Consider the following 26322-nt stretch of genomic DNA (forward strand, 5'->3'; position numbering starts at 1 on the left):
TACTGCGGAAAAGAAAAACCAAATTTAACCAAATATGACTAAATCAAATTTATGCTGATGCATTGGGTAAATCTTTGATCTGTCTCAACCTTTGTTAGGTTACATGGAATGGCTACAAAATATTTAATTCCCATGTAAATTACTACAGGATACCTACTGGTATCAGCAGCTGCTAATGGAGGTTGGACAATCCCTTTAATAGTGGTCTGTTCCTACTTAGACCGATTGTCACTGTGTTCTGCAATAAGCGGCTTGGGGGCTGCCAGTGGTCTGGCCGTTATTTGAGGGAGGAAACTGCAGAGGAATTTATATGTCTCTAAATAAATTTGAAGGACTTTAAAAGCACCTGTCCGTAGGATCAACTCTATTAAACAAGACACACTGCCTGGTAGGGTTGATGCTGCTGAATACAATGATATTTGTCTTGTGAAATTCGTTTGCAGTATTCATGGAGCCTTCCATCCACGGTGCACTTACCAGCGTCAGCAGCTGCCCGAAATAGCTGATCAGAGTTGGTGCAGAGTGCTGGAGCTATCCTCAAGGACAAGATGTCAATATCTAAGTACCGGAAAGCTCCATTAAGGATATTTCCACATAAACTGCAGTAGAAAAATCCGCTGTAGATGCAGACAAAATCCGCTGTAGATGCAGACAAAATCCGCAATAAATCTGCATCAAAATCGCCACGACTTACCTGCAGATGTATTGCTGATTTTGCTACAGACGTCACCCTATGGATTGCAAAGGGTGAAATCCGCAGCATAACTTGTCACGGCGTGGCTATAATATCCACACCATAGGTCAACGTCTGTGCAGATGAGATTTGTTTAATCACAGACTTTGCGGCTGCAGCTGATTTTCCTTCTATAATTCCACAGTGTACACACCCAGCACGGATGTATACTAATGGGGATTTTCGTGAAATAAAACGGATGGTGTATCCAACGAAAAGACCATCAGTGTGTGTTCGGTGGGGCCCAACCTATGACTACAATCAGTAAAGACAAAAGGGGCTAAATACCCAACACACCCATGTGGCTGGCTTCAGTAGTGCAGCTCTGTCCCATTCCAGTAAAACCGGGCTGATCTGCACTTACACACACAGCGACATGAGGACCCCAGCCTCCTCTTACCGATTTTAGGGGTCAGACCCCCAAAGATCACACATATCGTAGATGACTTATTATTAGTATAGGTCATGAATGATAACAGGAACGCCCCAGAATAAGCAGACAGCGAAACCCGGGTCGGGCAAATTGATTTTATATGTGATGTGAACAAGTGTGGATCTTGTAAGTAAAATAAAATACACAGTGCTTCAATAACCCGTGGGTCGTGTTCCTCTTTAAGGATAAAAGAGCTGCGATTGCTGGTGGATATTGAGACCGAGGAGCTGGAATTGTTTGGAATCGAGATAAAATCGTCTTGTGGAAGTGTTGCCGTGTGCGAACTGTTCCATACTGATGAAGTTCAACCGCGGACTTCAATTGCAGTTCACTCTCCAATCCAGCAGTGGTGGTCGTGCTTGTACACTATAGGAAAAAGTGCAAGCCTCTTTGGTGGCCAGGACCATGGGAGCGCACATACGCTGGTGCTTTTTTTCTATAGTGTGCAAACACAACCACCGCTGAAGGATTGCATGGTGGCCATAACCATGGAAACGAGCAGTGTATAATGTGATGGAAAAATTAATCCAGCCAGCAAAGGAGGCAACGTGGACAATCACAATACATTAGTAAGTGCCGTGTATTACCTTTCTCTACATATTAAATGCTATTTGCAGAAGTGAGACAACCTCTAAGTTTTATAATTGAAGGCACTTCTTTAGGCTTGTTTGACTAGTGAACATACATGAATGATATTTCCTGACAGAAGCCTTGTGCAGTGAAACCATCTCCTGGGAAGGTACTCACTGTTCAGTACAGTCTCCTTTTCCTTTACATCTGAAGCCGGGATTCTCCTTTGCTGCTCTGCCGTCAATGTTCCTTTAGAGAACACCACTTCTACAGGGACTGTGAGCTGAAGCTGAGGGAGAGAAGCGAGAAGATGATGATGATGGACCCTAAACACTTTACACCACATTGCCATATGATGGACACCTCATTACAAGACCTTGTGCATAAATACGCAATATGCCCCCTTTCTTACTCCTACGGACACATCTCAGATTCAGAAGGATATATGTATATACTCCCTGCATGTCCCAACTGAAGAGCATGCAGGCCATTCTAAAAAGTATTCCCATGAAATTAAGGCAGAGGTCGCACTACATTTTTTCCAGAAGAGTAAAAATACTCCTCTGACCATTTTTGAGGAGTATTTTTACCCGAGAAGGAGTACGAAATTTGCAGTAATTCATATACATAATACATAGGCCTACACTTGCTCACATCTGCGTTCGAGGTTTGGAGCCTCTGTTGCAGATTTTGTCAAAAAGGCCAAACAAAAAAGCCTTATATGATGGATTTTTTTTATCTGGTAAAAAGACAGGCTCATGAATGGAAACTGAACGGTCTCCATCATAGTCGGCGGAGTCTGTTCAGATTCTTCCCTGTCAGCTAGGCTGGGTTCACATGTTTTTTTTCATACATTTAATGTACACACAAAAAACATATATAACGTGTATATATATATATATATATATATATATATATATATATATATATATATATATATATATATATATATATGTTACCAGACTCCGTACTGTGGCATCCGTCACCATAGTTCCATTGTAAAAAAAATTATAATATATATATTTATTTTTTGCTGAACTTTGCAGGATGAAAAAAGTGTTAGACTAGGCTTTCCCATCCTGCAGAGTTCTGCTAAATAAAGTATCCTTTTTTTTGTGTTTGCTTTTACAATGGATCTCCATGGTGCTGGATGCCACAGTATGGCGTCTGTTGTGTGTTGAATGTATGGCAAAAACCCACTTCCATTTTTTTTTTTATTGTTCTGCTCCATTAGATGAGCAGAACAACAGAAATAAATAGCGCTGGTGTGAACGGGGCCTAAGAGGTGGATAGTTATGCGGGGGAACCATTACTGGTCTAACATCAGGCAATTATAGCTAAGTGATAAAGTCCAGTCCAATATGGCGGATCTTCCCTGTACTTTACCACTTGGCTGTAATAGCCTGCCTGTATTCACTACATACATCACATGCTGCGTCACATACATATGTGTGATGTATGTAGTGCAGTATGTGATGTATAGATGTGTGTAATGTATGTAATGATCACACACTGCACTACATACATTACACCTTGCGCTGTCACCTTCTGCAGCTTCATCTTGATGTCTGAGCTGTAGGCTTCAGTTCCTCCGCCGCCATGCTTCTCAGGGTCCTTGCACAGCGCGCCCGGCACTCCTTGCTTTAGCCAACCCTGGGAGTCGGCCCCTCCTCCTTCCCGGCTTCCCCTGCTGCTCGGCGCTGTATCGCTCTGGCGCCCGCCCAAACTAACCAATAGCAAAGCTCCTTACTGTATGGAGCTTTGCTATTGGTTACTGCAGGCACAGGCAGCATCGCTACGCTGCCTGTGCCGTTCACAGCGCGCCCCTTAGACTTTTTCCAGGGAGTAAAATGGCCTGAACAAGCATCTATGACGCTTGTACAGGAGTTATTGCAACCTCTGAATGAAGGGATATCCTAGGAAGATGGTCTCAGTTATTATGTGGATACCCTCTTATGTGGCCTTCAAGGATGTCAGTTTTGAGGGACATGCAGGGAAGTGGAGGACAGACTACTGCCGATCACCTAAACCAAGGGGCAGCATCACCTTCAGTTTTCTCCATGCTGTATTGCAGGATCCATGGTGCTTAAAGGGGTTCTCCAGCTTTTTTATTTACCCCCTATATGCTAGATCTGTGGAAGGAAGCATAGTTGGTTCTGGCTTCTCCGGTCCCTGCTTGTAAACTGCTGGAATGGACAGGAGTCATGTGTGCCGCTGCAGAGGAGACATTTCTCCAAGCATGTCACCCCGCTTGGAGGACACATCACCACTGCAGCAGAACACGCATGCCCTCGGGTCGGCCATCCCAGCACTGCAGCAGAACACGCATGCCCTCGGGTCGGCCATCCCAGCACTGCAGCAGAACACGCATGCCCTCGGGTCGGCCATCCCAGCAGCAGAACACGCATGCCCTCGGGTCGGCCATCCCAGCAGCAGAACACGCATGCCCTCGGGTCGGCCATCCCAGGAGCAGAACACGCATGCCCTCGGGTCGGCCATCCCAGCAGCAGAACACGCATGCCCTCGGGTCGGCCATCCCAGCAGCAGAACACGCATGCCCTCGGGTCGGCCATCCCAGCAGCAGAACACGCATGCCCTCGGCCATCCCAGCAGCAGAACACGCATGCCCTCGGCCATCCCAGCAGCAGAAAACACGCATGCCCTCGGCCATCCCAGCAGCAGAAAACACGCATGCCCTCGGCCATCCCAGCAGCAGAAAACACGCATGCCCTCGGCCATCCCAGCAGCAGAAAACACGCATGCCCTCGGCCATCCCAGCAGCAGAAAACACGCATGCCCTCGGCCATCCCAGCAGCAGAAAACACGCATGCCCTCGGCCATCCCAGCAGCAGAAAACACGCATGCCCTCGGCCATCCCAGCAGCAGAACACACATGCCCTCGGCCATCCCAGCAGCAGAACACACATGCCCTCGGCCATCCCAGCAGCAGAACACACATGCCCTCGGCCATCCCAGCAGCAGAACACACATGCCCTCGGCCATCCCAGCAGCAGAACACGCATGCCCTCGGCCATCCCAGCAGCAGAACACGCATGCCCTCGGCCATCCCAGCAGCAGAACACGCATGCCCTCGGCCATCCCAGCAGCAGAACACGCATGCCCTCGGCCATCCCAGCAGCAGAACACGCATGCCCTCGGGTCGGCCATCCCAGCAGCAGAACACGCATGCTCTCGGGTCGGCCATCCCAGCAGCAGAACACGCATGCCCTCGGCCATCCCAGCAGCAGAACACACATGCCCTCGGCCATCCCAGCAGCAGAACACGCATGCCCTCGGCCATCCCAGCAGCAGAACACGCATGCCCTCGGCCATCCCAGCAGCAGAACACGCATGCCCTCGGCCATCCCAGCAGCAGAACACGCATGCCCTCGGCCATCCCAGCAGCAGAACACGCATGCCCTCGGCCATCCCAGCAGCAGAACACGCATGCCCTCGGGTCGGCCATCCCAGCAGCAGAACACGCATGCCCTCGGCCATCCCAGCAGCAGAACACGCATGCCCTCGGCCATCCCAGCAGCAGAACACACATGCCCTCGGGTCGGCCATCCCAGCAGCAGAAGACACATGCCCTCGGGTCGGCCATCCCAGCAGCAGAAGACACATGCCCTCGGCCATCCCAGCAGCAGAACACACATGCCCTCGGCCATCCCAGCAGCAGAACACACATGCCCTCGGCCATCCCAGCAGCAGAACACACATGCCCTCGGCCATCCCAGCAGCAGAACACACATGCCCTCGGCCATCCCAGCAGTCTACAAGAAAGGACTGGAGGAGATGCAACAGAGCGGCAGGAAGCAGGTAAGTATGCTTCCCTCCACAGGTACAGCGGATGAAGGGGGGTGAAAAAAATAAAGCCTTGAAGAGCAAACAATCCCTTTCTTAAAAAGTGATCATATTGCTAGGATATACCATCAAATCATGATCAGTGGGGGTGTGACCTCTGGGGCTGCTGCCATTCCTGGATGTTGGTGCATTGCTGCATTCCAAGTGGGGATCAGACTGGATCAATATACAGAAGAATTCTATACATTTATGTCACTGACAAATCTTACATCGTGTGTGCAGAGATGCAGGTAGCACACTGGGCGGTACAGTTGCTGTCGCAGACATACAGAGGGCGAGCGGTCTTATGCAGGGGATCCATGCTAATGAAAGGGAACCTGTCATCAGGCTTGCAGAAAACACAAGGGGTCCTTTATCACACTGGTGTCAAGTAGAACTGGCTTAGTTCTCCACAGCAACCAATCAGCTTCCACCTTTCATTTTACAAAGGAGCAGTGAAAAATGAAAGCTGGACTCTGATTGGTCGCTATGGGCAACTAAGCCAGTTCGATAAATCACTTCCATAGTTTTACAATGGAGACGGGCACATGGAGAGGAGTCCACTGTGCAGCTGCTCCCTGTTTGCCTAAAGGAAGACACTGGTCAATGAAGCCAAGGAACAGAAGCTGTGGAGTGGTGGGCTCATTTATTAAAGGGGCCATTTTACACCGGGCATTGATATCCCCTGCGCTGCTGGAGGAGCCTCCTCCGCCCCTTAGGTGAAGTACAGTTGTATCCTCATTTATCTCAGGAAACTATTGCAAATGTTAATGAATCTGCCGGGAATGCTTGCTCCGCCTCTGTCACTCCCATTGGCAAGGGTGGCGTAACGCTTGGGCGGCATTTTGTGCTGCACTACGGTATTGCTGACTCCGCCTACTTGTGTTGTCCCCGCCTACTTGTGTTGCCTTCTGTCAATTTGGACTCGCCTACAACATGGGACTACTGTAAGGTCCCACTCCGCCTCTGCTAGGGACGCTGGAAACCCATGATATGAAGTGATTGCGACTTGTACTGCCCAGTGCTGTCTGGGAGGCCATAAGTAAACTCAGATTTTTAGCCGTGGACACCTCTCTAATGGCTGAACCCATTGGAGGTGATTTATAAAACCTGGCGTAAAGGACAACTGATCTAGCTGCCCATAGCAACCAGATTCCACCTTTCATTTGGAAAATCAAAGTTGGTATCTGATTGGTTGCTATGGGCAACTAAGCCAGTTGTCTTACACAAGTTTTGTAAAAGGGGTTCTGCAGTTTGTTTAAACTGATGATCTATCCTCTGGATAGATCATCAGCATCTGATCAGTGGGTGTCCGACACCCGGGACCCCCTCCGATCTGCTGTTTGAGAAGGCAGCAGCGCTCCGGGAGCGACTAGTATCAACTGGCCTGGGCGGGGCTAAGCTCCATTCAAGTCCCCCATTAAAGCGGTTGTGTCCTATAAGACAAAGGGGGAATATCGCCAGGACATGCCCCAATTATCTGATAGGTAGGGATTCCAGAGGTGGGACCCGGAGCTATCTCGTAAACGTAGCCCGCAAAGTCCCGGAGTGCGCACCGCTCATGCTGCCTTCCATTGATTTCTATGGGGCCGCCAAAAATAGCTGAGCGCTGGCTTGGCTGTTTCCACCGGACATGAATGGAAGCGGTAATTTTAGGCGGGTCAATAAGAAGGCGTGGTGATGGCCGCACCCCGCACTGCTGGCCTCAGGCTTCATTTTAGAGATCGGTGAGGGTCCCTGAGGTGGGACCTGCACCTACCAGACATTGTCGGAGATGGGAATACCCCTTTAAGGGGGGCGCACATTTTGGCCCACATATCCCAGCGTGTGTTGCATGTATGTAGATGCCACATGAACACAGACAGAAGCTGATGACGGGCACGATCTGCCATGCAGCTGCTCACCCTCAGAAGGCCCAGCTGGCTGATGTCGGAATAGGGCAGGGAGGCTCGGTAGGTCTCGGTTGTTTTCCACCACAGCGGCAATCCGACCACGGCAGCGATCACAGCAATGGACAGCGCCGCACGCTTCCCGCGGGAGGCCTCTGCGGGTCAGAGAGGACATCGTTCAGATATTTCACTCCATTCAGTTAGCGTTTCACCATCTCATAAGCAATCACTCACCCAGCTCAGCCGCCGTCCTGGGAGCCGCCATGTTTCCGTCTGCTTGTCAGACTGTCAGGCAACAGCCAATCGCAATTCACCATTAGTATGAGCAGATTCGATTCGAGACGGCGGCCATTTTTGTGTAGCCCAATCCTTTCAGGTTAGTAAAGCGAAATGGCTCCATGATGGCGACACAACGGCAAAGATCACGCCATTCTCTATCGGACAAGAAACTTGAGGAAGGAATAATGAACGGACGGCCAGTCGCAAGGGTCAAAATACATATCTGAGACAACATACCTATGTGCATTCTTCCTCATACACAGGATATTAGGGTGTATAAGCTGCTGAACATTAGATACCCGATAAACAGGCATGTTGTGTGGGGTCAAACATATGTTTTAATTGGGTAAGGCTGACTGGACACAGATTTCACTCTTTGCATTGGATAAAGTGAAAAATGCAAAGAATATCTGTGGTACAAATTGATATGCTGCAGATTTAGAATCTGCAACTCGGGTCGGTCTCTGGTGCAGCTTTTTCCTGCCAGATGTGGATGAGAATTGCTAAAAACTCCTCTACATTGCTGGTACTGTGCAGCACTGCGGATTTGGCGCACGGAAATCAGTGACAGCTAATGAAAACCGCACAGTTGGAAGTCATGTTGGCATCTGCTTCCACAAACTGCACCATCAGAGGCCCATACTTCAAAGAAAAAAAATATGGGGGGTACAGCCCGCACAACCCTATGCAGGTGCAGATTTAGAGGCCCATACTTACCAACATTTCAGTTGATAAAATTGGGGCATATGCAGTGTCCCACTCAAGTAACCGTGGGCCCTGCAAACGTGTTTTTACCATGTACTAATGTCATGTGATATGCCTGTATTTTATCTCCTGTCATATTCTCCATGTCACAATGTGATTTTACATGCAAGTATCCTTTACACAGGCCTAGTCGGGGTGCACTACACTCGATTCTCCACAGGATGGAGCAGTGTCAGTGTGTATAAATAGCTTAGCTCAGACCTAAGTTAGGGTACTTTCACACTTGCGGCAGGACAGATCCGACAGGCTGTTCACCATGTCGGATACGTCCTACGGCTATTTCGCAGTGCCGCCGTACCGCCGCTCCGTCCCCATTGACTATAATGGGGACAGGGGCGGAGCTCCGGCGCAGCACGGCGAAAGCCGCCGGACTAAAAAGTCGGACATGCAGGACTTTTTAGTCCGGTGGCTTTCGCCGTGCTGCGCCAGAGCTCCTCCCCCATCCCCATTATAGTCAATGGGGATGGAGCGGCGGCACAGCGAAATAGCCGCAGGACGGATCAAACATGATGAACAGCCTGTCGGATCCGTCCTGCCGCAAGTGTGAAAGTACCCTTAGGCTGTGCAGTTGTGTGCTGTGCAGAGCAGTTCAGTTCCTGGTTTAGGTGAATCCAAGTGAGAGTTCAGTTGAATGCAGTTCTCTCATGAGCAGGGGCGTAACTAGAAGTGCCTGGGCCCCACAGCAAATTTTTGTATGGGGCCCCCCGCCCAATTTTTTATATACAATTTTTACCCCCACCTGTCCTTTTTATTTTTGATAAAAATCTTTTTTATTTATATGCAAATTACCTTTCGAACGTGCCCAAAGGGCTGTCCCTCCGGCCGTTTGTGCCCAGCTGCGTCCATTATCGTCAAGCCCAGTGCCATCCCGCTATTAATTATTCACTGTTGTCCTCGTCTTTTTTTTCTTTCTAAGTGTGCCGTAGTCTTGCGCATGCGCCGATGTTACGTGCGGGCCTGCGCGGTGTCCTGGCAGCAGCCTCAAGTAATGTAATCGCGCATGCGCCAGAAAGCGGAGAAAGCTGGCGCATGCGTGATTACACTACTTGAGGCTGCTGCCAGGACACCGCATTGGCCCGGACGTGAGTAACATCAGCGCATGCGCGAGACTAGGGCGCACTTAGAAAAAAAAAAAAAGACGAGGACAGCAGTGAATAATTAACAGCAGGGCGGTGGTGGGCTTGGCGATAATGGGCGCGGCTGGACACAAACGGCCGGTGGGACAACCTCTTGGGCAGAGGCGTACATAGGAATCACTGGGCCCCATAGCAAAAATCTGAATTGGGCCCCTTAACCCCGCCCACTACCCACCATGGCCCCTCCCACTTCCTGACTTTGCTCCTCCCATGCCACACCCCCATTAAATACATTTATACATGACCTACAGAAACTGTTAGGGGTTTCCTGGGGGTGACCTGTCACATGGGATATCTGCTGCAGCCTGCAGGTCTCCTTATTTGGGGTGCCATGTTAGGCTACCTTCACACTTGCGTTCGGGTCTCCGCTTGTGAGTTCCGTTTGAAGGCTCTCACAAGCGGCACCGAACGGATCCGTCCAGCCCTAATGCATTCTGAGTGGATGCGGATCCGCTCAGAATGCATCAGTATGGCTCCGTCTGTCCTCCGCTCAGCAGGCGGACACTTGAACGCTGCTTGCAGCGTTCGGGTGTCCGCCTGGCCGTGCGGAGGCAAACGGATCCGTCCAGAGTTACAATGGACGTCAATGGGGGCGGATCAGTTTGAAGTTGACACAGTAAGGCTCAATTTTCAAACGGATCCGTCCCCCATTGACTTTCAATGTAAAGTCAAAACGGATCCGTTTGCACTATCATGAACAAAAAAAAAAAATGTTAGTTTTTTTTGTTCATGTTAATGCAAACGGATCCGTTCTGAACGCAAGTGTGAAAGTTGCCTTAAAGGGAATCTGTCACTAGCAATTTACCCCCAATTTTTTTTTCGTGAATCCATGTTTAACAGAGAACCTGTTTTCCATCTGTCTTGTTCTTTTGATTGTGAGTCTTGTCATTTCTTCAAAAAATCGATTCTTATGATATGTAAATGAAGCTGTAAGGAGCCCAGAGGGGCGTTATTCTTTCTCCACGGTGCCCAGGAACGCCCCTCTGAAGTGCCGTGCCCGGCTAAATTTGAAAACTAATAACGCCTCCAAGTTCATCTAAATCGCCTCCCAAATCCGATCCTCCTCTCGCCGGCATCCCAAATCCCACGCAGGCGCAGTGCCGTCAGTCATCTTATCATAGCGCAGGCAATCGCCGGCACTGCGCCTGCGCGGGATTTGGGATGCCAGCGAGAGGAGGATCGGATTTGGGAGGCGATTTAGATGAACTTGGAGGCGTTATTAGTTTTCAAATTTAGCCGGGCACGGCACTTCAGAGGGGCGTTCCTGGGCACCGTGGAGAAAGAATAACGCCCCTCTGGGCTCCTTACAGCGTCATTTACATATCATAACAATCGATTTTTTGAAGAAATGACAAGACTCACAATCAAAAGAACAAGACAGATGGAAAAAAGGTACTCATGGATCCATGTTTAATAAAGTACCTTTTTTCCATCTGTGTTCTTCTTTTCCATGTCAGTCTTGTCCTTTCTTCTAAAAATCGATTCTTAGGATATGCAAATGCAGGAACGGTGCCCCTCTGAAGTGCCGTGCCCGCCTAAATATGAAAACTCTAACATCTCCATGTTTAGCTGAATCGCCTCCCAGAGGCGTGGCTAAGTCCTCAACACCCGCCCCCCTCCTCAGCGCTGCGCTCTGCAAACACCCGATCCTCCTCTCGTCGGCGTCCCAAATCCCGCGCAGGTGCAGTGCCGGCGATTGCCTGCGCCTGCGCTCTGATAATACGGCTGAGGGCAACAGCTTCAACATCGTCACTGGGCTCGGCGCATGCCCAGTGACGATGTTGAAGCTGTTGCCCTCAGCCGTATTATCAGAGCGCAGGCGCAGGCAATCGCCGGCACTGCGCCTGCGCGGGATTTGGGACGCCGACGAGAGGAAGATCGGGTATTTGCAGTCAGAGCGCGGCGCTGAGGAGGGGGGCGGGTGTCTAGGGCCTTAGCCGCGCCTCTGGGAGGCGATTCAGCTAAACATGGGGGGGGCCCTGGGGAGAAAAGCAGCCGCATAGCCGGCTGCAGGTCATGAGTGGGCGGGGCCTTATCTGCGCTACGGGCCCCCCAGTGCCGCGGGCCCCATAGCAGTGGCGTGGTCTGCCTCTATGGGCGGTACGCCACTGCTCTTGGGCACGTTAGGAAGGTAATTTGCATATAAACAAAAAAGATTAAACTTGACTGACACGCTGTCGGGCGCTGGGCCCCTTGTCAGCCTGCTTCCCCGGTAGTTATGCCACTGCTCATGAGCCTTCAAGAAAGCAACAGCCATGTAGCTAAATATCTGGAGGGAGGCCCCTTCCTAGCCTCTCTGCTCTGTCCCTGTCGGTTCCATAACCCAGGGTTAAGGCCTGCAAGTATTCTTCCTAGAGGTGAGCAATCCACTCCAATAGATCGCTCTTCCAGGGTGACCAATGTCTAAACTGTATGCAGCCGAGTATATAAGGAATTATCACGTTTATGCAAGACAAAGGATTAGCAAGATAGTCATTACCTGAGGACTTATTAAGCACCTTTGTAGTAGGTGTAGGAGACAGCTTGAAGCATCTACAGCTACAGTTTAAATCCTGAGAACAGTCAGGCCAACTGTCAGAAATGCATTGGAATAGAAGTTTCAGGATTCAGAAAAGCACCTTTTTATTCAAGGATTAGAATCAGGCCGGAGTTGTGACCAGTGTAAGGCTGGGTTCACACCTGAGCGTTTTACAGCGCGTTCCTACGCGCTGTAAAACGCTCAACAAGGAGAAACCAATGATTCCCTATGGGACTGGTTCTCATCTGGGCGTTTTACAGCGCGTACGATCGTGCTGTAAAACGACAATGGGCGTTCGCTTGTCTCTGTATGCGCGATTGCAAACGCCGGTACAATCGCGCATACAGAGCGCTCCATTCAGAACGCTCAGGTGTGAACCCAGGGTCAGACTTTCATTATTACCAGCCTAGTCTGAGCAGTAGCTTTCTTATGTATTACAAGAGCCTGTACTTCATTGAGGATTTGCATTTCCCTATCCCCAGATGCATGGGAGATTGTGCTTAATGCCGGATTGTATCAAGAGACTGTTTAATGCCTATGGATGTATTGTTATCAAGAGTCATCATCAGTAAAGTGCCATTTGGAGTTTCACCCTGTTTGCCTCAGATTCAGTTCCTCTATTAACACTATAGTAAATGGTTGTAGCTCCATACAAAAGGTACTGGCATCACGATTACAAGGGACCTTGCCACTGGCACATTAATACAGACCACCAAGGGCACCTCAAACCAACATCTGGCCAGTGTCCCTGACACCAAAGCATGCCCCAGAGAATCCTTGTGCCGTTCTCCTCATCACTTATGCAGGCCTGCCCAGGGACGACATAACCGTGAGTGACCAGAACTGTATTTACCTCGGCCCACCTATTGCTCACACCGTGACCTCACACATAATTCCCCTGCAAGGTCTGGCATACCGCAGATATAAGCCCTGGCCCCTGAACTTCCCAGAACCCGCTGGAAACATCCATTTGTGTATGGGGTTTGCAGTAGCCCCACCTACTTTCAACCGGGACAGCGCAAATTTGTCAGGACTGTCTCTAAACATCAGGGACAGTCCCCACAAATTTGGGACAGTTGGCAGCTATGGAGTACCCCCATAGTCAACACCAAAGCGTGCCCGACCTAATGCTCCATTCGTTTCAGGGGCCCCTTGGGTAATGATACCCCTGTTCTTGTGCTCAGTGGGCGTCCCAATGGTTGAAACCTTACCAATGTAAAGGCTGCTATACACATTCAGTAGCTTTCGGCCGACAGCTATCTCTCCCAGCTCCCCCATAAACATACACATTTGATTCGACCAAACGTGTGTGTATTCAACGTGGAGAGGGAAGATGAGCTTGTCTGGCAGTGGCTCTATCCCACAAGAACAAAAAGATCACTTCTCTAGATCCTTCTCTCCCCTGATATCATCTGTTCTCGGCGGGTTCGGCCAACAATACACTAGCGTGTACAGGGTCCTTATTAGTTATCCACTATACTGTGCCTAGCACATGAAATAATAAACCCATTTAAGGCTACTTTCACACTTGCGGTAGCCTTTTCGGACAAAAAACGCAGCATGCTGTAGTTTTTGTCCGGCCGTCTCTCGGCTTGTTTGCCGTGCTGTGGCCAAACTTCCAGGGGCACGGTGGACTAGCTGTAGCATGGGTCTGGCAGGCTATTTCGGCAGGGGAACCGCAAGTGTGAAAGTAGACTAAGGGCTCTTTCACACTTGCGTTTTCCGGATCCGTTGTGTACTCCATTTGCCGGGATTACACGCCGGATCCAGAAAAACGCAAGTGAACTGAAAGCATTTGAAGACGGATCCGTCCTCAAAATGCGTTCATTGTTACTATGGCAGCCAGGACGCTATTAAAGTCCTGGTTGCCATAGTAGTAGTGGGGAGCGGGGGAGTTGTATACTTACCGTCCGTGCAGCTCCCGGGGTGCTCCAGAATGACGTCAGAGCGCCCCATGCGCATGGATGACGTGATCCATGCGATCACGTCATCCATGCGCGTGGGGCGCCCTGACGTCACTCTGAAGCGCCTCGGGAGCCGCACGGACGGCAAGTATACTGCTGCCCAGCTCCCCACTACACTTTACCATGGCAAACAGGACTTTAGCGTCCTGGCAGCCATGGTAACCATTCAGAAAAAGCTAAACATCGGATCCGGTAATGCGCCGAAACGACGTTTAGCTTAAGGCCGGATCTGGATTAATGCCTTTCAATAGGCATTCATTCCGGATCCGGCCTTGCGGCAAGTGTTCAGGATTTTTGGCCGGAGCAAAAAGCGCAGCATGCTGCAGTATTTTCTCCGGCCAAAAAACATTCCTGTCCGGAACTGAAGACATCCTGATGCACCCTGAATGGATTTCTCTCCATTCAGAATGCATTAGGATAAAACTGATCAGGATTCTTTCGGCATAGAGCCCCGACGACGGAACTCTATGCCGGAAAAGAACAACGCAAGTGTGAAAGAGCCCTAAGGCCTCATGCAGACGGCCTTTGTTTTGGTCCGCATCCGAGCCGCAGTTTTGGCGGCTCGGATGCGGACCCATTCGCTTCAATGGGCCGCAAAAGATGCGGACAGCACTCCGTGTTGCTCCGTTCCGTGGCCTCTCCAAAAAAATATAACATGTCCTATTCCTGTCTGTGCTTTGCGGACAAGAATAGGCAGTTATATTAAAGGCTGTCCGTGCCGTTCCGCAAATTGTAGAACATGCACTGACGCCATCCATGTTTTGTGGATCCCCGATTTGCAGACCGCAAAGCACACAACGGTCGTGTGCATGTAGCCTAAGGCTAACACTTCTGTCTTGGGATGTAACTCCACTTTCTACACCACCCCTTCACTGGAATAAGATTTGGATAAGAAGTTTTAAAGTTGATAAATCTGGCTTAAAGGGAGTCTGTCACCACATTTTAGCATGTTAGACCGTTAAAATAGGGTTATGTGATCCAGCCAGAACATAAAAACGGTACCTTTGTGGTAGAAAACGGACTTTTCAATTTGCAGAAAACGAACTTATAAGATTATCTTCTGAGCCCTCTCAAGTGCCCAGGGCGGTCTCTCAATCCTCGGAGCCCCAGGCAGGCACCTCCTAAACGGATGCTAACTCCGCCCTCCGTGCTCCTCTGCCCGCCCGTTTACTCCCCTCCCCTGTCCCTTTCCACTGCGGCTGTGCGGTACAAATCGTAGCGGGCGCATGCGCAATGCGATGCCCGCTCCTGGCAGGGCATCGCAATACCTATTGCGCATGCGCCCGCTACGATTTGGACCGCACAGCGGCAGTGGAAAGGGACAGGGGAGGGGAGTAAACGGGCGGGCAGAGGAGCACGGAGGGCGGAGTTAGCAGCCGTTTAGGAGGTGCCTGCCTGGGGCTCCGAGGATTGAGAGACCGCCCTGGGCACTTGAGAGGGCTCAGAAGATAATCTTATAAGTTCGTTTTCTGCAAATTGAAAAGTCAGTTTTCTACCACAAAGGTACCGTTTTTATGTTCTGGCTGGATCACATAACCCTATTTTAACGGTCTAACATGCTAAAATGTGGTGACAGACTCCCTTTAAATCAGCTCAGCAGTCTAAGGCTAGTTTCACACTAGCGGCAAGGAACTCCGGCAGGCTGTTCCGGCGGGTGAACAGCCTTTCGGATCCGTGCGCATGCCGAGAGGCGGGCGGAATAAAAGTACGACATGTCGTACTTTTATTCCGGTTGCCTATCGGCATGCGCTGCCGCTGAAACGCCACCCCGCCCCCATTATAGTCAATGGGGCTGGAGCAGTAATCCAGAGTTCCTTGCCGCTAGTGTGAAACTAGCCTAACCTGGCCCACTCTCCCACCCACTTTTCAAAACTAGTGATGTAAAAAATGCAAAATGTTGCAATATTTTTGCACAAATAAACCCAAAAAGTTACAAAGCCTTACTGTGTAACCTTCTGAAGACAGAGTTCTGGATTGCAATGTTTTGGCCCCATTTAACGGGCTGAAGCTGGATCATTCAGAGACAGCTGCTTTACCCTCTGGCTAATAGCGGGGAGTCACTTCTTGTACTCTCATATGACCTAACAGGGGATATATCCAAACTGGCAAAGACCAAGAACCCCTTTAACCTAGCAACATTTTGTGCTATGGCTGCTATGTGTGACCTCACCCATGAGAAGGTTACTTGTGGAATGCTCTCTTTGGGGAAAAACACAACTTCCAACAGATCCAGAAGGCAGGGATGATCTGGTCATGGGGCCAGGCATTATTAGGGTCTTTGGGGGGGGGGGTCATTTATTAAAGGGATTTTACCATCTCGGGCAATAGGGGCATATGGTCAGTGTGACTAATACCACCCCTCGTGCCCGCTTGACGTCAGACGTCAAATACGCATCGAGCTCACGAGATACGATATGTTCACTGGTTACCAAGGTGTGACGTTACGCCCTCCTGGAGGAACGGGTAACGTCAGTCTTGGTACAGTTTTCACAGATTCCTCCGGTCCATACGGGCACAGAGAGGCAACAAGCTGAGAGAGCTTTTTCACTGCCCCAGTGAAACAGCGCGTTCTTGGCCCGGGAAGACTGCCACCAGTTTCTTGTTTGATATAAGCCCGGTCTGCTAATGGGATTATATAGGGTGAGAAACCAACCTGTGGTAGCGTATTACTAGGCCGAAACACGGACGTGGGGATTCCTGATCGAGATACAAGACAGCACGAGATTAAATTATATATTTAATCGCCTTAAGGGCTCACTAGAAATGACACTATACACACAAGGAATATATACAGTGGTCTGAGGTTACAAATACAGGTGGTATGGTACAAACAGGGTTAAGCAGAACAATAAGTCAGTTTAGCAGTCCTTTGCCACTGATGTGAATACACCTAGGAACTCATCACAACCCAGTGATGTCAGCCGGTTGCAGGTCCCTCTAAACACATGGCACGATGTGACCCCCTTTCAGAGAAGAGACACGCACGCTTGCTAGCACAATCCTTTTAAACTGTATCCGGCCCCTCCTCTTCCCGCCTCTGGGCAGGGGCTCCCTGCTGATCCTGGCAGCTCAATGACCCACAAAACCCTTTAGGGTTCAGAGCTCAAGACCAGAAGGTCACAAGGAGATGGTTCTGTGACCAACAGACATGCCTGGGTTCCGGCTACAAGTAGAGTCCAAGCATGGTAACGCTATTTAGTCCCTGTGGAGACTATAAATCGCCGGTTCCATGCTGTCTGCTAGATTGAACTGGGGAATGGCTTAAACCCCCTACAGGGACGCTTTTCCTGTTGAATTAGCTGGGTTCCTCGCTGGCTGAATGGAAGTGTGAAAAGTTGTAAACACTGGTGGACTGCTAGAGGTCCTCTGCCATCTGCTGGCTTTGAAGCAGGGCCCCCTGTGGAGCTCACTACCTCTGCTACCTTTCAGCTGATGGCTGGTGTGGGGACATGGCTGACAGTAAATATTAATCCATATTCCTCAATGCTAGCATATGCCCCCATTGTCTGATAGGTGTGGGTCTCACTGCTGGGGCCCCCACCTACAATGAAAACAGAGTGGGGAAATGAACGGAGGGCGCACTGCGCACGCACAGCCGCCCTCCATTCATTTCTATAGGGCCGCCAAAAATAGCCGAGTGCTGGCTCGGATATTGCAGTCTGCCCCATAGAAATGAATGGAAGCATGGGCTGCTCAGGCCCGATGTGCTCTTTTTCACTCCTATAGGAGCAGCGCTTGGTGGTGGATGGACCCCGGGAAATCCGGGGTCCTCCAGCCACAGCGCTCCCCGATTCGTTCTCGTTCTAGGTGCGGGTCCCAGCGGTGGACCCGCACCTATCAGACAATGGGGGCATATCCAAGTGATATGCCCCCATTGTCTAAGATGGGAATACCCCTGTAAGACTGACGTTTTAGACGCCGGTCTTAATATCCCCTATATCTGGCAGGGGATCCGCCACAGTTATGTAGAGGTGCTGGTGGATCCACCGCCGCTTCTAAAGGTAAAACAGCTTCCTAGTAAGACAGTATTGGGTGATGACACATTTGGGGCACCAGAATTGGGACTTTGTGTTGAGAACATGGGGAGGATGATGGAAAAGTGAGTAATCTCTGTGTGGCAAACTCTACAGGGATGAGACGTGGCATATTGTCACGGCAGCCAGGGCTAAATGAAGGTCATGAGGAAAGAGAACATCTACAATCATAGAAGACATCACAAGATAATGCACCTGGGACGTAAAAACCCAAGAGCAGAATATAAAATCAGTGATACAGTCCTAACCTCAGTATCTGAGGACAGGGATTTAGGGGTCATTATTTCAGAAGACTTAAAGGTAGGCAGACAATGTCATAGAGCAGCAGGAAATGCTAGCAGAATGCTTGGGTGTATAGGGAGAGGCATTACCAGTAGAGAGAGGGAGGTGCTCATGCTGCTCTACAGAGCACTAGTGAGACCTCATTTGGAGTATTGTGCTCAGTACTGGAGACCATATCTCCAGAAGGATATTGATACTTGCAGAGAGTTCACAGAATAGCTACTAAACTGGTACATGGATTGCAGGATAAAACTTACCAGGAAAAGTTAAAGGACCTTAAGCCCTCTTTCACACGGGCGAGTGTCACGTGAGGTGAACGCATTGCACCCGCACAGAATCCGGACCCATTCATTTCTATGGGGCTGTGCACATGAGCGGTGATTTTCACGCATCACTTGTGCATTGCGTGAAAATCGCAGCAAGCTCTATTTTGTGCATTTTTCATGCAACGCAGGCCCCATAGAATTGGTGTACAGTAGGCAGCATTCAATTTGTCAGTGCCATAAAAGTGAAAGGAGTGGAGGACCAACACAGGCACTACCACTCCATTCAGGGAGGGGATTCAGGGACCTTCTGTTCTCTACATCACTGATAGTACCAGTGGTTGGACCCCAGCAATTCAATATTGTAGATAAATTATAAATACAGTACTTTTCTTGGGATAACTCCTTTAAAGGCCTAACCTCAGGATAGGTCATCAATATCAGATCTGTGGGGGTCCGACACTAGTGATGGAAACTATATTGAGACAGAAGGTAGCTCAGCTAGTGGCTGCCTGAAACAGTGGGGATACAATACAAATCTGATACTGATGACCTCTTCCGAGGATAGACCATCAATTTGTAAGTACTAGAAAACCTTTTCAATTCTAAGGGTACAGCCAAAGGGTCAGATTTTCCTGATGCAGTTTTGGAAGCCCAAATCAGGAGTGAATTAACCACTTCAGCCCCGCTAGGTGAAACCCCCTTCATGACCAGGCCACTTTTTACACTTCGGCACTACACTCCTTTCACCGTTTATCGCTCGGTCAAGCAACTTACCACCCAAATGAATTTTACCTCCTTTTCTTCTCACTAATGGAGCTTTCATTTGGTGGTATTTTATTGCTGCTGACATTTTTACTTTTTTTGTTATTAATTAAAATGTAACGATTTTTTTGCAAAAAAATGACATTTTTCACTTTCAGCTGTGAAATTTTGCAAAAAAAACGACATCCATATATAAATTTTTCGCTAAATTTATAGATCTACATGTCTTTGATAAAAAAAAATGTTTGGGCAAAAAAAAAAAAATGGTTTGGGTAAAAGTTATAGCATTTACAAACTATGGTACAAAAATGTGAATTTCCGCTTTTTGAAACGGCTCTGATTTTCTGAGCACCTGTCATGTTTCCTGAGGTTCTACAATGCCCAAACAGTATAACTACCCCACAAATGACCCCATTTCGGAAAGTAGACACCCTAAGGTATTCGCTGATGGGCATAGTGAGTTCATAGAACTTTTTATTTTTTGTCACAAGTTAGCGGAAAATGATGATGATTTTTTTTTTTTTCTTACAAAGTCTCATATTGCACTAACTTGCGACAAAAAATAAAAAATTCTAGGAACTCACCATGCCCCTCACAGAATACCTTGGGGTGTCTTCTTTCCAAAATGGGGTCACTTGTGGGGTAGTTATACTGCCCTGGCAATTTAGGGGCCCAAATGTGTGAGAAGAACTTTGCAATCAAAATGTGTAAGAAATGACCGGTGAAATCCGAAAGGTGCACTTTGGATAGGTGCAGAAATATCTTGGCAAAAGACAACTTTTCCCATTTTTTTATACAAAGTTGGCATTTGACCAAGATATTTTTCTCACCCAGCATGGGTATATGTGAAATGACACCCCAAAACACATTCCCCAACTTCTCCTGAGTACGGCGATACCACATGTGTGACACTTTTTTGATGCCAAGGTGGGCAAAGGGGCGCATATTCCAAAGTGCACCTTTCGGATTTCACCGGTCATTTTTTACAGATTTTGATTGCAAAGTACTTCTCACACATATGGGCCCCTAAATTGCCAGGGAAGTATAACTACGCCACAAGTGACCCCATTTTGGAAAGAAGACATCCCAAGGTATTCCGTGAGGGGCACTGCGAGTTCCTAGAATTTTTTATTTTTTGTCACAAGTTAGCGGAAAATGATGATTTTTTTTTTTTTCTCTTTTTTCCTTACAAAGTCTCATATTCCACTAACTTGCGACAAAAAATAAAAAATTCTAGGAACTCGCCATGCCCCTCACGGAATACCTTGGGGTGTCTTCTTTCCAAAATGGGGTCACTTGTGGCGTAGTTATACTGCCCTGGCAATTTAGGGGCCCATATGTGTGAGAAGTACTTTGCAATCAAAATCTGTAAAAAATGACCGGTGAAATCCGAAAGGTGCACTTTGGAATATGCGCCCCTTTGCCCACCTTGGCATCAAAAAAGTGTCACACATCTGGTATCGCCGTACTCAGGAGAAGTTGGGGAATGTGTTTTGGGGTGTCATTTTACATATACCCATGCTGGGTGAGAGAAATATCTTGGCAAACGACAACTTTTCCCATTTTTTTATACAAAGTTGGCATTTGACCAAGATATTTTTCTCACCCAGCATGGGTATATGTAAAATGACACCCCAAAACACATTCCCCAACTTCTCCTGAGTACGGCGATACCAGATGTGTCACACTTTTTTGCTGCCAAGGTGGGCAAAGGGGCACATATTCCAAAGTGCACCTTTCGGATTTTGCAGGGCATTTTTTACACATTTTGATTGCAAGGTACTTCTCACACATTTGGGCCCCTAAATTGCCAGGGCAGTATAACTACGCCACAAGTGACCCCATTTTGGAAAGAAGACACCCTAAGGTATTCCGTGAGGGGCACGGCGAGTTCCTAGAATTTTTTTTTTTTTGTCACAAGTTTGCGGAAAATGATGATGTTTTTTTTTTTTTTTTTTTTCTTACAAAGTCTCATATTCCACTAACTTGCGACAAAAAATAAAAAATTCTAGGAACTCACCATGCCCCTCACAGAACACCTTGGGGTGTCTTCTTTCCAAAATGGGGTCACTTGTGGGGTAGTTATACTGCCCTGGCAATTTAGGGGCCCATATGTGTGAGAAGTACTTTGCAATCAAAATGTGTTAAAAATGGCCTGCAAAATCCGAAAGGTGCACTTTGGAATATATGCCCCTTTGCCCACCTTGGCATCAAAAAAGTGTCACACATCTGGTATCGCCGTACTCAGGAGAAGTTGGGGAATGTGTTTTGGGGTGCCATTTTACATATACCCATGCTGGGTGAGAGAAATATGTTGGCAAAAGACAACTTTTCCCATTTTTTTATACAAAGTTGGCATTTGACCAAGATATTTATCTCACCCAGCATGGGTATATGTAAAATGACACCCCAAAACACATTCCCCAACTTCTTCTGAGTACGGCGATACCAGATGTGTCACACTTTTTTGCAGCCTAGATGCGCAAAGGTGCCCAAATTCCTTTTAGGAGGGCATTTTTAGACATTTGGATCCCAGACTTCTTCTCACGCTTTAGGGCCCCTAAAAAGCCAGGGTAGTATAAATACCCCACATGTGACCCCACTTTGGAAAGAAGACACCCCAAGGTATCCAATGAGGGGCCTGGCAAGTTCATAGAATTTTTTTTTTTCCGCATAAGTTAGCGGAAATTGTTTTTTTTTTGTTTTTTCTCACAAAGTCTCACTTTCCGCTAACTTAGGACAAAAATTTCAATCTTTCATGGACTCAATATGCCCCTCAGCAAATACCTTGGGGTGTCTTCTTTCCAAAATGGGGTCAGTTGTGGGGTGTTTGTACTGCCCTGGCATTTGAGGGTCTCCGCAATCATTACATGTATGGCCAGCATTAGGAGTTTCTGCTATTCTCCTTATATTGAGCATACAGGTAATGAGATTTTTTTTTCCGTTCAGCCTCTGGGCTGAAAGAAAAAAATGAACGGCACAGATTTCTTCATTCGCATCGATCAATGTGGATGAAAAAATCTCTGCCAAAAAAAAAAAATGGAGGGGAAAGGCGTCTGCCAGGACATAGGAGCTCCGCCCTACATCCATACCCACTTAGCTCGTATGCCCTGGCAAACCAGATTTCTCCATTCGCATCAATCGATGTGGATGAATAAATCATTGCCGGGATTCTTTTTTAATATATATATATATATATATATATATATATATATATATATATACACAAAGTGCTTGCCAAAGCATAGGAACGCCGCCTCCTCCTCAGCTCGTATGCCTCGGCAAACGTATCTGTCACTGCAGAGGAGAAAATCCCGTCTTGCAGCGCCGCATACACCGACTTGCGTGTAATCTGACAGCAGCGCAATGCTTCTGTCAGAATGCACATCGGTGCTGCAGCTAGTAGATCGGTTGGTCCACCTGGAAGGTAAAAAGACAAAAAAAAATAAAAATGAAAAAACCAGGCCGCAACGCAATAATTTTATTAACTTTGGAACAGAACATGTAACTTTAACTTTTGGAACTAAACATTAACCTGTTTGCTTACCTGTTTTTTTTTTTTTGTTTTTTTTTTTGTTTTTTTACCTTTATAGAACAAACCTCTCCTTCCCCATGGGTCAATGTGCAAAGCGCAAATCGCCCAAAGATGTGGCGAAGTGCGTTATGCACTTTGTCCCATGTGAAAGGAGACGTTTGCAGCAGCTGTGAGTGAATGGGCCCTAATAGCCCTGTGTGCCTATCCTGGTGAGATGTGATCCCTATGCTAGGTGTACCTGTGTGTGGTACTTTCGGAAACACTCCCCTAAGCATAGGGCAGGGTGGTCGGGACAGTCAGGACAGAAATAGCGGGTGTCACGCCTTATTCCACTCCTGCTACAGACACGACATTTTTTTCGGGGTGGCGGTCGGTTTGAGGTACCAGCAACGACACTGGGGAAGTGTCGCTCGTGTAGACGGCTAACTACACTGGTGGATGGGGCCACGGAACCTCCTGGATACAGGAGGTTCGCGATGATCTCTTCCTGAAATTTGAGGAAGGATCCAGTTCTCCCAGCCTTACTGTAGAGAACAAAACTATTGTACAGAGCCAATTGAATTAAATATACAGACACCTTCTTATACCAGCGTCTGGTGCGTCGGGAAACTAAATACGGAGCCAACATCTGGTCATTGAAGTCGACCCCTCCCATGTGGAGGTTATAGTCGTGGACTGAGAGGGGCTTTTCAATGACACGGGTTGCTCGCTCAATTTGTATTGTCGTGTCTGCGTGAATGGAGGAGAGCATGTAAACGTCACGCTTGTCTCTCCATTTCACCGCGAGCAGTTCTTCGTTACACAGTGCGGCCCTCTGCCCCCTTGCAAGACGGGTGGTAACGAGCCGTTGGGGGAAGCCCGCGCGACTAGTTCGCGCGGTACCACAGGCGCCAATCCGTTCTAGAAACAAATGCCTAAAGAGGGCCACACTTGTGTAAAATTGTCCACATAAAGATGGTACCCCTTGCCGAATAAGGGTGACACCAAGTCCCAAACTGTCTTCCCACTGCTCCCCAGGTAGTCAGGGCAACCGACCGGCTCCAGGGTCTGATCTTTTCCCTCATAGACCCGAAATTTGTGGGTATAGCCTGTGGCCCTTTCACAGAGCTTATACAATTTGACCCCATACCGGGCGCGCTTGCTTGGGATGTATTGTTTGAAGCCAAGGCGCCCGGTAAAATGTATCAGGGACTCGTCTATGCAGATGTTTTGCTCAGGGGTATACAAATCTGCAAATTTCTAGTTGAAATGGTCTATGAGGGGCCGAATTTTGTGGAGCCGGTCAAAAGCAGGGTGGCCCCTGGGACGGGAGGCGGTGTTGTCGCTAAAGTGCAGGAAACGCAGGATGACCTCAAATCGTGTCCTGGACATAGCAGCAGAGAACATGGGCATGTGATGAATCTGGTTCGTGGACCAATATGACCGCAATTCATGCTTTTTTGTCAGGCCCATGTTGAGGAGGAGGCCCAGAAAAGTTTTAAATTCGGAAACTTGGACTGGTTTCCACCGGAAAGGCTGGGCATAAAAGCTTTCCGGGTTAGCGGTGATAAATTGTGTGGCATACCTGTTTGTCTCTGCCACGACTAAGTCTAAAAGCTCCGCAGTCAAGAACAGCTCAAAAAATCCCAGGGCCGAATCGATCTGAGCTGTCTCAACCCGAACTCCAGACTGGGCGGTGAAAGGGAAAACTACGGGTGCGGCTGAAGTTGGGGACTGCCAATCAGGGTTTGCCAGCACCTCTGGGATTCTAGGGGCTCTACGGGCACGTCTTTGCGGTGGCTGCGACGGGGTCACTACTGCACGTGCCACCGTACCAGCTTCAACTGCCCTTCTGGTGCTCGCTACTTCACCAGGTTGTACGGCAGTGCTGGTACTAGGTCCAGGAAGGGCTGGGCTGCTGGTGTATGCCTCACCACGTAATCCGACAGCACCAGCCCCACTCTGCTGCTCTTGAAGCGGATCCTGCGCAACCTGCGGTCTAGCGACACGGGGCCGGGTACGCCTGGTGCTATCAGGGACCTCAGCTTCCTCGTCCAAAATTTGGGTCAGAGAGCCACTGCTTTCTACAGGTTCGTATTCTGACCCGCTGGATTCATCAGATGAGGGTTCCCACTCCTCATCCGACTGGGTCAGAAGCCTGTAGGCCTCTTCAGAAGAATACCCCCTGTTAGACATGTGGGCAACTAAATTTCGGGGTATTCCCTGAGACTACCCAAGAAAAAAAAAGCAAGCCTGTCTTACAAATGGGAGGCTAGCGAAGTACCGGAGGCTGCTGCGGTTGATAAAAAATAGTGAATGTGAAAGTAAAGTGAATGTGCAGCGATCAAAAAAAAAAATTTTTTTTTGTCACTGCGGTGGGGCGGGCGTGGGTGTACGCACGTGTGGGCGACCGATCAGGCCTGATCGGGCAAACACTGCGTTTTGGGTGGAGGGCGAACTAAAGTGACACTAGTACAATTATAGATCTGACCGTGATCAGTTTTGATCACTTCCAGATACTATAAAAGTACAAATGCTGATTAGCGATACGCTAATCAGCGAATAACGGACTGCGGTGCGGTGGGCTGGGCGCTAACCGATCCCTAAACTACCTAACCAAGGGGCCTAAACTATACTGAAACCTAACGGTCAATACCAGTGAAAAAAAAAAGTGACAGTTTGCACTGATCACTTTTTTCCTTTCACTAGTGATTGACAGGGGGGGATAAAAGGGGTGATCAAAGGGTTAATTGGGGTGATCTGGGGGCTAAGTGTGGTGTGGTGGGTACTCACAGTAATGATGTGCTCCTCTGCTGGAACCAACCGACCAAAAGAAGGAGCAGAGGAGCACAGCAGCCATATAACCCCATCATATTTACTAATATGTGGGGTTAAATGGCTGCTGATTGTTTTTTTGAAAATCAGCAGCCTGCCAGCCAATGATCGTGGCCGGCAGGCTGCTGACGAAATACTCTGCAGTGAAATGCCGGCCCGCGATGCGCATGCGCGGGCCGGCTGTGATGTAATCTCGCATCTCGCGAGAGGACGCGCCGATGCGTCCAGGAGGAACTAATCAACCACCTCCCGGACGCATCGGTGCGTACAGCGGTCGGGAGGTGGTTAAAAAAAGAGAAGTTGTATCTGTCTTTTCTATCCTTTTATGATCCACTCCTGGTTCTGGCTTCCAAAACAGCATCAGTAAACCTGAGTGTGGCCGTACCGTAAGGTTTAATTGTAATAGTTGGGTTTCGCCTTAACTTACCAAATGGCTGCAAAAATAACTTCCAAGACATCCCGAGTTTTAAATTGGCTACATACTGTGTGGATATATAAT

At 48.6% G+C, this 26322-nt stretch overlaps 1 protein-coding gene across 1 annotated transcript in view; it reads right to left on the reverse strand.

Annotated features, from left to right (window-relative positions):
- PIGS (phosphatidylinositol glycan anchor biosynthesis class S) overlaps positions 1-7773 on the reverse strand; it is a 53303-nt gene extending 45530 nt beyond the window's left edge. The window contains exons 1-3 of the mRNA XM_044283638.1: positions 7703-7773; positions 7484-7623; positions 1914-2025 (exon numbers count right to left, since the gene is read on the reverse strand). Coding sequence (XP_044139573.1) covers positions 1914-2025; positions 7484-7623; positions 7703-7733 — 283 coding nt within the window. The 5' untranslated portion in view covers positions 7734-7773. The remainder of the gene's footprint in view (positions 1-1913; positions 2026-7483; positions 7624-7702) is intronic.
- Between the last annotated feature and the right edge of the window lie 18549 nt (positions 7774-26322).

The sequence above is a fragment of the Bufo gargarizans genome, chromosome 3 (assembly GCF_014858855.1).
Source record: "Bufo gargarizans isolate SCDJY-AF-19 chromosome 3, ASM1485885v1, whole genome shotgun sequence".
NCBI lineage: Eukaryota > Metazoa > Chordata > Amphibia > Anura > Bufonidae > Bufo > Bufo gargarizans.